The sequence below is a fragment of the Neopsephotus bourkii genome, unplaced genomic scaffold, assembly GCF_033783945.1.
Source record: "Neopsephotus bourkii isolate Nb327-2 ecotype Australia unplaced genomic scaffold, CSIRO-AGI_Nbou_v1 NB_1248, whole genome shotgun sequence".
Classification (NCBI taxonomy): Eukaryota; Metazoa; Chordata; class Aves; order Psittaciformes; family Psittacidae; genus Neopsephotus; species Neopsephotus bourkii.
This window is the reverse complement of record NW_026901733.1, coordinates 5112571-5126880: the sequence shown is the minus strand read 5'-3', so window position 1 is coordinate 5126880 and position 14310 is coordinate 5112571. Positions and strand designations below refer to the sequence as shown.

At 41.8% G+C, this 14310-nt stretch overlaps 2 protein-coding genes across 4 annotated transcripts in view; one reads left to right on the top strand and one right to left on the bottom strand.

Moving 5' to 3' along the window:
• The window catches only part of INVS (inversin), a 79843-nt gene extending 72652 nt beyond the window's left edge, over positions 1-7191 (bottom strand). For both annotated transcript variants that reach the window (XM_061364720.1, XM_061364721.1), the window contains exons 1-2: positions 7041-7191; positions 4677-4843 (exon numbers count right to left, since the gene is read on the bottom strand). In XM_061364720.1, coding sequence (XP_061220704.1) covers positions 4677-4843; positions 7041-7146 — 273 coding nt within the window. In that variant the 5' untranslated portion in view covers positions 7147-7191. The remainder of the gene's footprint in view (positions 1-4676; positions 4844-7040) is intronic.
• Positions 7192-12476: 5285 nt separating this feature from the next.
• ERP44 (endoplasmic reticulum protein 44) overlaps positions 12477-14310 on the top strand; it is a 49515-nt gene continuing 47681 nt past the window's right edge. Inside the window, exon 1 of one of the 2 annotated variants that reach the window (XM_061364727.1) lies at positions 12477-12683. In XM_061364727.1, the coding sequence (XP_061220711.1) occupies positions 12627-12683 (57 nt within the window). In that variant the 5' untranslated portion in view covers positions 12477-12626. Of the gene's footprint in view, positions 12684-13127; positions 13384-14310 lie in introns of those variants that run through there. The other variant, XM_061364728.1, reaches the window with a different exon arrangement.

The following is a 14310-nucleotide window of genomic DNA, read 5'->3' as shown; positions in this document are numbered from 1 at the left end:
CACAAAGAGTTGTGGTCAACGGCTCAGTGTCCAGTTGAACACTAGTAACAAGTGGTGTCCCTCAGGGATCGGTGTTGGGACCACTCTTGTTCAACATCTTTGTTGCTGACATGGACAGCGGGAATAAGTGAGCCCCCAGCAAGTCTGCCAATGACACCAAGCTATGTGGTTCGGTTGACATGCTGGAGGGAAGGAATGACATCCAGAGGGACCTTGACACGCTTGTGAGGTGGGCTGATGCCAACCCCATGAAGTTTTAACCATGCCAAGTGCAAGGTCCTACACTTGGGTCGGAGCAATCCCAGGCACAGCTACAGGCTGGGCAGAGAAGAGATTGAGAGCACCCCTGCAGAGGAGGACTTGGGGGTGCTGGTCGATGAGAAAATGAACTTGAGCCAGCTTCAGTGTGCGCTCGCAGCCCAAAAAGCCAATAGTATCCTGGGCTGCATCAAAAGGAGCATGACCAGCAGGTCGAAGGAGGTGATCCTGCCCCTTTACTCTGCTCTCGTGAGACCTCACTTGGAGTACTGTGTACAGTTCTGGTGTCCTCAACATAAAAAGGACATGGAACTGTTGGAACAAGTCCAGAGGAGGCCCACGAGAATGACCAGGGGACTGGAGCACCTCCCATATGAAGATCGGCTGAGAAAGTTGGGACTGTTTAGCCTAGAAAAGAAAAGGCTGTGTGGAGACCTCAAAGCAGCTTTCCAGTATCTGAAGGGGGCATATAGGGATGCTGGGGAGGGACTCTTCATTAGGGACTGTAGTGATAGGACAAGGGGTAATGGGTTAAAACTTAAACAGGGGAAGCTCAGGCTAGATATAAGGAAGAAGTTCTTTACTGTGAGGGTGATGAGGCACTGGAATGGGTTGCTCAAGGATGTTGTGAATACTTCATCCCTGGCGGTGTTCAAGGCCAGGCTGGAGAGAGCCTTCGTGGCATGGTTTAGTGTGAGGTGTCCCTGCCCATGGCAGGTGGGTTGGAACTTGACGATCTTAAGGTCCTTTCCCACCCTAACTATTCTATGATTCTATAATGTCGCTTGATTTCCCAGAACCTTTTCAGACCAATCATTTCTCTCTCTAGCTACATGTAAAAAAGCTTAACTAACACTGGTCTCCACAAGATGCTTCTATCTTGTAGTATTTTTTTGTGTATAAGCATGTTCCAAGCCACCTTGTACATTTCAGGGGAGAAACTGTGAAATTTAAGATGCTCTGGAGCTACTGAGCTGAGTTTCACAAGAGGAGACCAATACTTCAATTTCAAGATCACCTTTTCATACTTGAATATTTTGTTCACTGATCAAGACAGATTAATGCAGAGGCAAATGGAAGTATTAACGAAATCTAAGGAACAGTCTGAAGTAGAATTTGAGACATACAACATATTGAAAGAAAGCTGCAGCTGCTTTCATCACACACAAAACAACCTGCAAAAGGCCTCCCTTTCCTCAAATCAAATGGAATGCTGCTGAATTCTTATCTAAGCTTTTAAGAATATTTTTCATTATGTCAGAGTTCATTTAGGAAGTTCTGACCTACAAAGTCTCTGGATGCTTTATTATTCTTCCTCAGCAGTAACAGCACAACTTTCTAGGAGGCTATATTGTAAATCAGATCTCTATGATAATGTTTTGTCTTCCTGAACGTTTCCTGTACTTATTTTGAACCACTCCAGTAAGACTTACAGCACAGATCAGCAGTAGTACCAGCATAACCAGTAGTGAAAAGCATTTGGGAGCATGAGGATTTCTACTAAATGGACAGAAAATGAATTGCTATTTTGTCGAGTTCATTTTCTGTTAACACAGTGAGCAGCTCCGAAGTTGTGAGAAGGGGTCTGGGAAAGGCTATAAGCAGGAACAACCCCTTCATAGCTAGATCAGTATAATGTGTATGTGTAATGTAATATGCATACAAATCACGTATGAGGAACTGTGCCTTCTGCCCTTAAGCCTCTTCAGGCTGCATTCACTAGAGAGAATCCTTTGTTCAGGAAAGTAAACAAAACATTTGTATCACAGTTGTTGTCTGTGGCTCAATTAAATACAGACGAAACTATAGCCCTGAGTATAAAAAAAAAAAAATCACCTTTTCTGGCTGGGCAGCCAGCATTCCTGTTTCCTACCTTGGTTTGTTGAGATTTTTCACATTTAGTCAAACTGTATGTTCACATGAAAGTATGACAGAATGAAAGTAAAGTTCATTCACACTTCATGAACCTAAGCCCAGAAATATTATGACTCAGTATGAGCTCTCACATAAGGGAAAACATCACAAAAGGTTAGCCCAGGGAATAAAGAACAGGAATTGACCACCACAGTCTCTGAAAGGTTCCATGATTTATTTTCATTATGTAGACTGAGAAACAAAGTTAGAAGCAGAAGCACATTTGCTCTTTCATGCAAACAATGCCTTATGAATTATTTGAGAGACTATAGCTCCAGGAACTACATCCTGAAAGAAGTACTGAGGGAAAAACTGTATAAGCTTGCTCCCAGGCAAGTTTTATTCAGGAGCTTTTAATACAAAAATCTTTTATTAGGACAAGAAGGGAAAATAACATTCTGGTTTTGGGACTGTTGGACTACCTTAATTGTACTCATTAGATAAGACTTGGGAACAAGCTTTCATAAAATAAGTGAACTTAAAGACTACCTTCTGTTTCTAGTATTTTGCCATGGCTTATGCTTGCCAGGGATTGTCTTTTCTTACCTCTTTCTTCACACTTACGTTTACTGGTGAGTATACAGGAACAACCATTTTAAAAGAAAAATTACAATTACAATTACAAAACTATTACAATTAAAGATCATTAAAATATACCCATCTACTTTCCACAGAATCCCTAACTGCATGCTGGATGTGCTGTTATTTATCAATAACTGTATCAGCAAAGAATTAATATAAGCTACACAATATTTAATGCTTCTACAGAATGAAAGGCACATTTTCCCACTGGGGTGATATTAATCTTCCTGAAGCCAAAACTAATATTCTCCTGACCATTAAGCATCCTGACAGATTATTTTAAGTGCATATTATTAGCATCCAACAACAAAATTATTGAATTTTTTCTTCTATCCCTATTAACACAAGAGGCTATGCTCAGGGTATTCATACAGACTGTTACTTCCCCAGAGGAAAAAAGATTGCTAGTAAGTGAGCATCCTCTGTGAGAAACTCTGAAAGAGGCAGGCCTGTATTTTTCCTTATATAAAACTGTAATGACTTAATGAAAATGAAAAAAAAAACCCAAAACCCATATACATATATAACCCACAATACCAACCCATTTACAGGTAATTTGGGTATGTAGAAACATATCTGTTCGTAAGTATGATACGTGGGTGTTTAACCAAGTTGCAGTTTAAGACTAGAAGCAATTGGTACCAGAATGCTTACAAGTGAAAATGTCTGTAGTTAAACTGCAATCCCAGTATTTCTATCTGTCTCCACAGCATGGTCATTTCACAATAAGTTTTACCAACTTAACTGATCCGTATGCACATAGTAATATAATTCTGCAGTGTGAAATCACTGGCAAATTATGTTAATGATTTTACTTCTGTTGCAACCAGTCACTGTTTCAGCTCCCAGTGAATTATATGTGTTCATGGAGTCACAACTTTACTCTGAAACTCTTATGGTAACATTTACAGGTGCATTCCTGAATAATTTATATCATTTTCTGGTGGGTTTGGGCTTTTGCAGTCTTTTTGTTTAACTGTTTTTTCTGAAGTTAATGGCTTGACCTGATGATCAGAAGGCTGGAGCACCTCTCCTTATGAAGGCTGACAGAGTTTTGGGCTTGTTCAGCCTGGAGAAAGCTCCAGGGAGACCTTATAGCAGCCTTCCAGTACCCAAAGGGGGCCTGTAAGAACACTGGAGAGGAACTTTTCATAAGGACATGTAGTGACATGACAAGGGGAAATGGTTTTAAGCTGACAGAGGAGAGATTTAGATTACATATTATGAAGAAGTTCTTTATTGTGGGGGTGGTGGAACACTGGCACAGCTTGCCCAGAGACATTGTGGATGCCCCATCCATGGAAGCGTTCATGACCAGGCTGGATGGGGTCTAATTGAAGGTGTCCCTGCCCATGGCAAGGAGTTGGAACTGGATGATGTTTAAGATCCCTTCCAAACCAAACCAGTCTATGATTCTATGACCTCTCCTTTTTTAAGGAGTGTACCCTTTCAAAATTTCTTGGGAGACCTGTCCATTTAATGAGAGAGACCAAAACATTCTGCCTTTAATAGTGGAATAGAAGATAAACCCGAGAAGGAAAAAAGTAACTTCTACATGACCTTCTGCCTACAATGACTGAAACATCTCCCTGTCTTCCTGTGTCATGCAAGGGGAGGGGGTACAGAATTTTGGGGTTTAAGATTTTGTTTTATTTCTCATTATCTGATTTGATTGGAGGTAAGTTAAACTATTTCCCCAAGGCAAGTTTGTTTTTTCCATGGTGGTAACTGGTGAGCGATGTCTCCCTCTCCTTATCTTGACCAACAAGCTTTTGCCCTATTTTCTCTCCCCTATAAAGCTGAGAAGGGGAGTGACAGAGGAGCTTTGGTGAGCACCTGCATCCAGACAGGGGCAAACCACATCATACCTGTTTTGAATGCAACAAGTTTATACAACAGCTGAGCACTTGCAATGTAATTACCTTTTGAGCGGCAAGATGGAGAGCAGTTCTTCTGCTACGATCAGCTCTGTTAACATCAGCTCCAGCCTTCAGCAGCGCCTCTGCACAGTCCAGCCTGTCAGCCAATACGCAGTACATAAGTGGAGTTCTTCCAAACTGGTCCTCTTTATCTTTCAGCTCAGAGTTGCCTTTAAAAAAACAAAATCACATAAACCAGTTAAGTCTATGAGTATCTAACTAAAAGTAATATTTTTTATTAAAAAGGTATCTTATTATAAATTAACACGTGTTGTGTACCTTACCTGTCTACCTTACACAGGTAAGGTGATCAAAATAATGAAGTATAAGATAAACTCAAAGTTACTACTTTTCAACCAGTTTTTACTGACTTCTACAGGACATTTCCAAATATATTTACAGAAAAAGTACATTCAGAAGATATTAGTTCCACAAATATTACCACCAGTAACATTCTGCAGTGGCATAATTTATGTAATTTTAAAATAGTTATACAGACTACGGCTGCAAAGAATACTTTAAAAACCAGCAACAGCACATTACCAAGGAGTCCTTCTGAAACCTGTAAATACTGTAACTAAAACAAGCTTTGAAGCCTATTCACAGCAATGTTTGCTTAAAAAGCATAAACATGTCAATATTACATCAATACCATTATTTACTTCATAGTGCCGTACAATATGGAAACTACTGATTGAAGATTTCAAGATTAGTCTTTCTTGTACTATTAGAAAAAGTAGTTTAAAAGTTATATATATATCGTGAAGCCATCAGTGTTTTACATTTCAATATTTTAGCTAACAATAAATGCTTTGTTCTAAAACAATGTGATACAGTACCACACAACTCATGCAATGCAAACAATTAGCACACTTTTGTCAGAGCATTGGTTATACAATAAATACTTTACATATATCCTACTCTATGGTACTTAACCCACAGGCTGTATAGAAAGTCCTGTAATTAAGCATCAGCAGTGGTTATCACAAAGAGACACTTTGTTCCAAAGCCCTCTTTCTCTATATAAAATCACACAGGCTCCATCCAGCTACAGATGGGAAAGGGAACAATCACCAAACACGAGCACCAAACAGATTAGAGGGGCTGCTCTAAGAGACTGTTTAATGAGCCTCTATACCCCCTCCTACATTAATATCTGAATAGGGAAAACTCAAAGAGGAAGTAACAACAAATTTAGAGGTAAAAGGCCCTCCCTGAAAGAAGGAGACAGTCAGACTTTATGTTACTGCATATATCTCTAGACACATAATCAAGATGCAGAGCTTGGACTTGTGCTAGAATAACACACACATAAAGCTGAAGTACTGTCCTGAATTCGACATAAAGCTGAATGAAGTACTATCCTGAATTCGATGATGCTGCTAAGTGCAGTCATGAAGTTCAGTGAGTAACACCAATTGCTCAATTTACTTCTGGCATGAAGTCCTACTTTCAACAGTGCCTGGTAAACAGCTAAAAATATTACTCTGATGCATTCTTCTTCTGCTAGGCAATAATTTTTTTGGTCCTGCTCTGGCAAAAGTAAAGTCTGTCTCATATCCTGTCAAAACATGACAAAGCAGAAAAGCCAAATGCTGTTACTATAGCAAAGGCTGCAAGGATTATGCAGTTTTCTTTCTCAGGTAAAAATAGGACGCAGCATTTTTATATTGTTGCTGCATAATACCACTAAAAGAACAGTGATTTCATTATCTGGTTCTAATGGCTGTTTTGTGGTGTATTTGACAAGATATACCAGTACACAGGAGTATTTGTTCCTTTGTGTTTTCAAAATACATCTTTTGGCTGTGAAATTAACAAATACACACTACACAGTGACTAGACTTCATTAACTATAATAAATGATCTGTAAAATAAGCTTATCAAATTTATCACAAAAGCAATTCCAAAACCAAGGATTTGCAGGCAAAATATTTCAGCCCAAAGCACTTCTCCAGAAATTCCCTGAAACAGGAGTCCTGAACAACTCTTCTGGTTGTATCACTTACCAACTCTCAATTTTATTTCATGCAGAAGCACCAATCAAAAGCAATGGGTAATAAAAAGTAAGAAAAAAAATCAGCCATATTTTCAGGACTACCTTTATTCTAGAAATATCTAACCAAAAAATGAAATATATTAAAGATGTATCATGGCTAACCCACATAGCTGCTCACTTTCTCTCTCCGCTGCACCAGTGTGATGGGGAGAACTGGAAAAGGGTAAACCCCACAGCACTGCACCAGCTACTAGGAAGAAAATCAACTCTATCCCACCCAAAACGAAGACAAGATCAGAGCAGGAAGTCAAAACCAAAATGCTTCAGTTCTGAAGTAATCCAAACACATGTACAAAAAAAACGTTTACCTGCTATTAGCTTTTGGAGGGTATTCTTATCTCCATTAACAGCAGCAGCATGCACTTCAGATGCTAACGAGGAACCACTGAAGAGGCAGTTTGCTGAAATATTCATACTCTTTCAAGGTGTTACCATAGGTCAGATCTGCACCACCATTTTTTTATAGGCATTCAGGCCTAAAAAAACAACAAAACAGAAAAACAGAATACTTTTTTTTTTTTTTCTGTATGTGTGATTTTTAATTGCCCTTTTCTGGTGACTTTTGACAGTTCTGTTCCAACCCCTTTGGGACAGAAAGAAAACTCCACTGGTTATTCAAGATGCGGGTAAAACATAGATTTATACAGTGGTAAAATGGCATTCTCATTTCTTTCCTAAATATGTCTACCACTTAAGTTCCCTTCCTAGTCTGTTCTGAAACAGAACTGCTACCTTTGCTGAGCTGCCTCAAGATCTTCATAATGATCTCAGCTCAGGGTCACACACTAGTTTAGAAATGAAAAAGGCCTGCACACCTGAAAGCTTGTTCATTTTCTCCAAAAGTATCAAATACTTCAACTTTCAACTCTTCTTATACTTCATATTTGGAATGGAAAACAATCTGAGGTAAGCAAACAATAATTGCATACACCAGAAAAAAAAAATGCAACCAAAACAAACAAACAAACAAAAAAACAACAACAAAAAACAGACAGTATCACTGAGGCTGTGTACTTAATTCTGGGAATGTTTCACCTAGTCTTCTGTTCAGTGTTCATTTAAATATACTCTTTTCGTCATATCCCACATTTGCATCACGGCACACTTGGAAATCAGCAAGAGGAAGCTATTTTGCTTCAATTGCTATTGTCAACCATCTTTGCTTTATCTGTTCTATAAATCTCATATATCGCTACACAGCATCTGTTGTTATTAAGATAACTGCATATGCAGATATACCAACGTTGGGGGAAAATTTTTTTAAAATACCAAAAAAAAATTCACTTCTATGTAAAAGGAAGTGAAAATTTCTACAGCAGATATTTAAGAATCAAGTATTAAAGCAAAGACCTTTACCTGCAAACAGTAATAACAAAAAAATCAAATACAATTTAATACTTTAATATAGTTGTAGACTCTTCTTCATAAGCTCCAAAGTTCCTTACAGAGCTGATAAGAAAATCAATCAGGACACTTCATGGTTAATCTAATCACTCACTCAAAGAACATCTTCACAATCATGGTATCAGTTCTTATCGTGGAATAAACACAAATATGGAATACACACATCCCTGGAATAAACACAAATACAGAACCACGTGGCTGTGCAAACCTGCTCAACACCACATCAATATACTGCATTCACTCTGCATGGAACACTCAGGTATAGCACAGACACTGGCTAAAGTATACCACAGGGTAACAGCGGACAAAGCTTTTAACACACTTGTGTCTAAATAACTGCCTTTTCATCTTGTCCTCAGACAGCCAAGTGCACCCTGTGCCACTTTTTCCAACGTTTAAACCCATCACTCAACACTCCTTCTCTGAACTCTGTCCAGTTGAGCTTTCATGAGCCATGAAAGCAGGTTCACTGTGTTTTAAGAAATATAACACCTTACCTTCCACCCTCTCTCCCCTACACAAACTAGTAATGGTGTGACTAGAAAGGCATGAGATGCTAGTTGCTTTAAGTAAAAATACTAGAACTCCTCACTACTGGAACGTTTCCTTGCTTGTGTTCACGGATCTCCCTTTGCTGTCTCCGAGTTACTTCAGAACCAGGAGTAGGTATGGTATTGCCTAACTTTATCACCCCTCAGAGAACATGTGTTATGGAAACATGCAATGGCTCACTACATTTTCACAAAGCAAGCAGTTTCCCTAAACAGAACTTTTGTTCCAGGCACCCCTATAAAATTATTTCTGAAATTATCCTAGTCACCAAACAACTTGCCAACATGTATGGCATCTGTACCTGTCTGAAGTGACCAGTTATTAGAGCACAACAGATAGTCGATTCTACACCAGCATTGGTGTACTCCACGCTGGCACTGACACATGAGGGCAAGCTCCTCACATAACTTTATGAAAGTATTTTCCCTTCTTTAATAGTTCTGGAATCATTTCTGGTCATCCGAAACCTATGGAACAATGTGATCCCACCCCACCACTCTCCTCCTCTTCATGAGCCTCAGAATAGTCTGAAAATTATGACGTTCAACATCTCTTGGAAGTCACAAATGCCTCCATCCTTAGTGAGTTTGGTGAACCTCTCTATGTTTCAGAAAAGTGATCGAACATTTTTTGACACACTTGTTTTACCACACAAGTATGTAATCCTTCCCATAATCTGAAGTGTGTCATTAATGGATTCATGGCTTTGTTGACTTCCAGAAGCAGAGAACAGAAAGGAGTTCAAAGAGCCTAATGTGACAAGAGGTTAACAACATTTCCATTCTTAGAGCCACATAAGGCAGGCTGACAGTGCCATCATACACCATGACAAATTACAGAACAGCTCAACCTGACTTGGTGCTTAAGAAAGCCAAAGAAACACAGGTGCAGACGTGACAATGGACACAGCTTACGCAAGCCCAGCAAGTCCAAATACATTTTAAGACTTAAAGCATGAATGTTTTCATCTCAGCATAACAGCCCTTCAAACATTCCAAGTGCTACCTATAATCATTGTTTTCTTTTAAGGAGAATAAAGAATATCCACATCATTCAAAACACTTGCATCATTCTCTGCTTCCCAAGTATCCTCTGCTACTCCAACAAAACTGCCTTTTTGACATTTTGGACGTATAACCGAGAAGTTTCATTCAAAGCCAAACTTTTTCTCCCAACCTAGCAGTATAGTTTATGACTTCTGTTACCTCCTCTACATTATACTGCATAAAAGCAGATGAGGCATTTCTGATTGAGGCAGATCTGGAGAAACTAGAAGGGGCAACACGAAACTGAGTGTCAGTTACAAGGAGTCACAGTTCCTCCCCCTACTTAACCATTAATTTTTTTCTGCTCATGTATTTCTACAGCCATAGAAATTTGCCTCCTATATAAAGGAAACTACAATACTCAACTGCAGTAAGAACAAGAGTAAAGAAAAATAAGGGAAAAGGTCGCAGAGATAGATCTATCATAGATCTATCGTATAAATTATGAATTTATCATGCATTTGGCATACAGGAGTACATCTCGTCTTTAACTTCTTTAACTTCACCTTTTCCTCAAAAGCTTCTTCTGGGTACAGGAAATCCATCAGGACTCTACATTATTGAGTGGAATATTTCACTTACTGCAATTTTGAGATACTGGTTTTTTATTCCCCAGAATTATCACTGATATCTTTTGCCACATTTTTTTGTACATTTTACCCTTCTGCAAACAAACTAGAATATAAAACATCCGGGGCAGCAGCATAAAATTCAGCAAATACTGAAAAACTTAGTAAAGCACCAGAAGCATCCCAACCTCAGCAACAATTCCATAAAACTGACTGCTTACTGAAGAGAATTAATAACAAAAGATGTTCCTAATTTCCAGATGAAAACAAGAGCCACATCCGCACCGTGTCAGTAACCACATAGTGAGAGAAGCAACCAATTGCTTGTACAGCAATTCTCAGGACAGTATCATAACTCAGTTGAAAGAGCAAATTCTGCAGCAGGGACATTCTGAAATATTATGAGGCACTCTAAAAGTAAAATACATAACTTCCCTCAGATACTTCTCTCAATCATATGGCCAGCAGATGAACTGGTATCTGGAAGACTTTTTTAATAAAGATTCTCATTAACAAAAAATGAGGCATTTATTCATAAGGGATAAAAAACAACAATAACTAACTAGAAGATCTGCTTATAAAAAGTGACATAAATGACATTATCTGTAATATGCATTGAATTACTGGAAGCAAGTAAATAATTCACTTTTTCTTCCTTAAGGTAACGTATAGAAGAAGATCAGCTTTGTCAAGTCACCTGAAATGAAGGGACAGCCATGAGGACACCAAGAGCTCTTTCAAAGTGTGTGAAATCTCCTACCAAACTGTGATAAGTTGACTTTGCATTATAAAGATAATCAGAATGACATCATTTTTCTATTCAGCAAAACTCGAGGTTGTTATAATTTAAACAAGACCACTCTGTCAAATCTTACTGATACAATTTCCAAGTAAAGAATGACTGCTATGAAAAAGAAATAGTATTTTTCAATTGTGAATTAATTCAGAAGACAGGATATTCTACAGATTGAAGAGCACAGGTTCTTAAGGTAGATATAAGCAGATCTGATAAAAGCTAAGGTCAAAATTCAGACTAAAAAATTTACACGATTTGTGTATACACACACACACATATATACACACTATATAAATATATACAAGCACTATATATATTGGTGTTTTCACCTCAAGAAAACTGACAGGCCAAATGATTTTTGCAGTGTCACACATGAAGTCTGAGCCCGTAAGGCTTTCTCTGACACCAAATTGAGTTTGACTTGCAAAAAGGTGATGTGAAGGATTTTCTTTTAAATGGCGTTACGCCCCATTTCACCCCCTTCGCTTGTGTACATAGTGGAAACGTGAAGAACACACAGCCCGGCTTTCCATGATCTTTTTGAGACAGCTCTGAAATCTCTCAAAGGTCCGAAGTTTTATTGGAAGAGGAAACACTGAATTTTAGGTGCTCTTTCTTTTTAGTACTTAGAACTGAGGAAGTGACAAAGCGCACAAATCTGCTGAAGCGTCGAATATAAACTGAATGACGTTCCGGTTTAACCCAATTTTGAAGCTGGAACCTCCCTATCCCCCAGCCGTTCTGCTCTCTTACTCAGGCTACGCTCTCCGCCTTACACACAGACAGTAGCTTTCGTAAATCCTCGTCCTCCCTACAGCCAGTGCCGTTCCCCCCAGCCCCGTCGGATGACGGGCCAAGGCGAGACCCAAAAACGCCAAACGAAACGCGAGCAACTTTCCAAACCCGCCCGGGCCCTGCCGCCTCAGCAACAGGGCTGTCGCACGCTTCCCGCCACCGCTGTGAGGGCTGGCAGGGACACCTCCTTCTTTCTCCCGCGCGGGCTATGAGGAACGGTAAAAAGCACCCAGAACCTGATCGAGAGCGGAAGAGGCTCCGGTGCCACAGGACACCAGGGCCATCAAGGAGGAAAGGGTTAACCCTGCCTCGCCCGGGCTGTGAGAGGAACCGCCGCCTCCCTCTTTCCCTCCCTTCCCCTGCCCTGTCAGACGCGCTCCGTAACTCACCTCGACCCCACCCGCCTCCTCATCGCGCCGCCACCAGGTCCCACCCCTCAGCGGCCGGGCGGGGCCGGGGTTCATGCGCGGGCAGCCCCGGTGCGTTCTGGGATCGCTCCTTCTCCTCCCCTCCCCTCCCGGGCGGCGTGAGCGAGCCAGGCTGTAGGCGGCTGGAACTACGGTTCCCGGCGTCCCCCGTGAAGCGCGGGAACCCGGAAGTGAGCGGTGGAGGCGGGCAGCTCGGGGCTCCGCGGTGGAACTTGGCCGGGTGTTTCCTGGCGACGGGGGAAGTGAGGAGTCGCCGCGGAGAGTGGGAGCCGCGTTTCTCCCCCTCCCGGGCGCCCGATCTACCATGAGACCCGCCATCTTCCCGCTCCTGCCTGACCCTGGCTGCCTCCTCCTCCTCCTGGTGAGCTAACCGGCACCGCGTCGCTTCCCCACTGCTCTCCCGCCCGGCCCGACACGATTGTGCCGGTGGGAGCATCGGCCTGGGCTGGGCGGCCTCGGGGTGGCCGATGGACCTTCCCGCCCAGCCGCCAGCGTTATCCTGCTCGCCCCGCTTGTGTGCACCGGGAACGTGCCTGGAACCGGGTGGTGGCCTTCGCCTCGGCGGGGGACGGGGCAGCTCCGCCGGCACCTGCTCGGCGGGGAACGGGGGGGATGGGGGAGGCGAGCGGCGGTTGCGGGAGCGGCCCCGGTTGGCGGAGCGCGGTGTTGTGGCCGAGGCTGATAGGCTGCGGACCCGGAACGGGCCGGCGGCGGGGTGGGGCTGGGCCTGGGCTCGGCGGTCTGCGGGCCGAGGCTTAGGAGCCGCCTCAGGCTCGGGTCATTAGCCTGGCAGGCTGTGGGGTCTCGCCTCGGTGTTTGCATGGCGGAGGCCAGTGTCGTGCTTCCCCTCTTCAGGAACCAGAGAGGGGAAGCGAAGGGAGGGAGTGGGCTCGGGGGAGCCGCGGCTGCCGGGAGAGCACTGCCTGGCCCGTGCCTCCTCGAAGTCCGCTTGTCGCCTGTGTTTCAGTGCCGCTGCCCTTAAACAGAGGGGAGCGGGCTCCCGTGGCCGAGCGAGGACGGGGCTGCCTATGCGCCCTTCCTGGGAGCACGCCTGCGGTGTGGTAACCCCAGCTCAGCCCTGCGGCAGGAGCTAGGAAAACTTCCCGAGCTGTCTTGCGCAGCCGTCAGATTTATCTTTAGTTGTCAGGCTACAGCGCTACAGCTATTTTTTTTTTCTTTAGGCTGGCATTACATGCATGACTTAAGCCACCTTCTGGCTTTGCACGTACACAAATGCAATCACTGATGTGTGTGTTTCGTGGAGATAAGTTGTCTGTGTTGCACTTCATCTCTTTCTTTTTAAACAGGCAGATGTAGTGATTCATACTTTTACAGAGTTGTATTAGGACAGTCTCAGCGTTTCATAGTTTAAGCGACCTGCAGATCTACAGGGGTCTTGTGTGAGTAGGTTTAATGGGATTTGGTCTTAAGATGCTAATGCATTTAATCTATTTTAAATATTTGGAAGAATAAAATTAGTGAGAAAATAAATAATTGGAGGTGAAAGTAGATAGAGCTTTGAAAATCCAAAGGGAAGTACATAGTAATATAGCTATTAATGAATGAAATAGTTAGAAATGTGAGAATTACTTAATAAACAGAACAAGTATTTGTTATCCCTTTAAAATGTGCACTTCTGCCTCGTTAAGCTGATTAAATTATTACAAACTTTCTGTAGTTTTAAGGTTAGTAAATATATGTGATTGATAGGGTTTAAAAAAAAACAAGTTTATATATAGATGACTATTTATAGTGTGTTAGCTCACTATATGAGAGACTAAAGTGAAGAACCTAGTATTTTCCAGCCAGATCTGTGTGTGCATTAAAACACTGTTGCTGATGTGCTAGGCTGGCTTTCACTTAGTACAGACTCCAGTGAAAAAAATCAAAGAGCATCTACTCTTTTAAAATGCCATTTAAATGGGCAAATACAAGTTTAAATAAGTGGATGTGAGTTAGTGAAAGCATTTTTCTTTCTTCATGGGTAG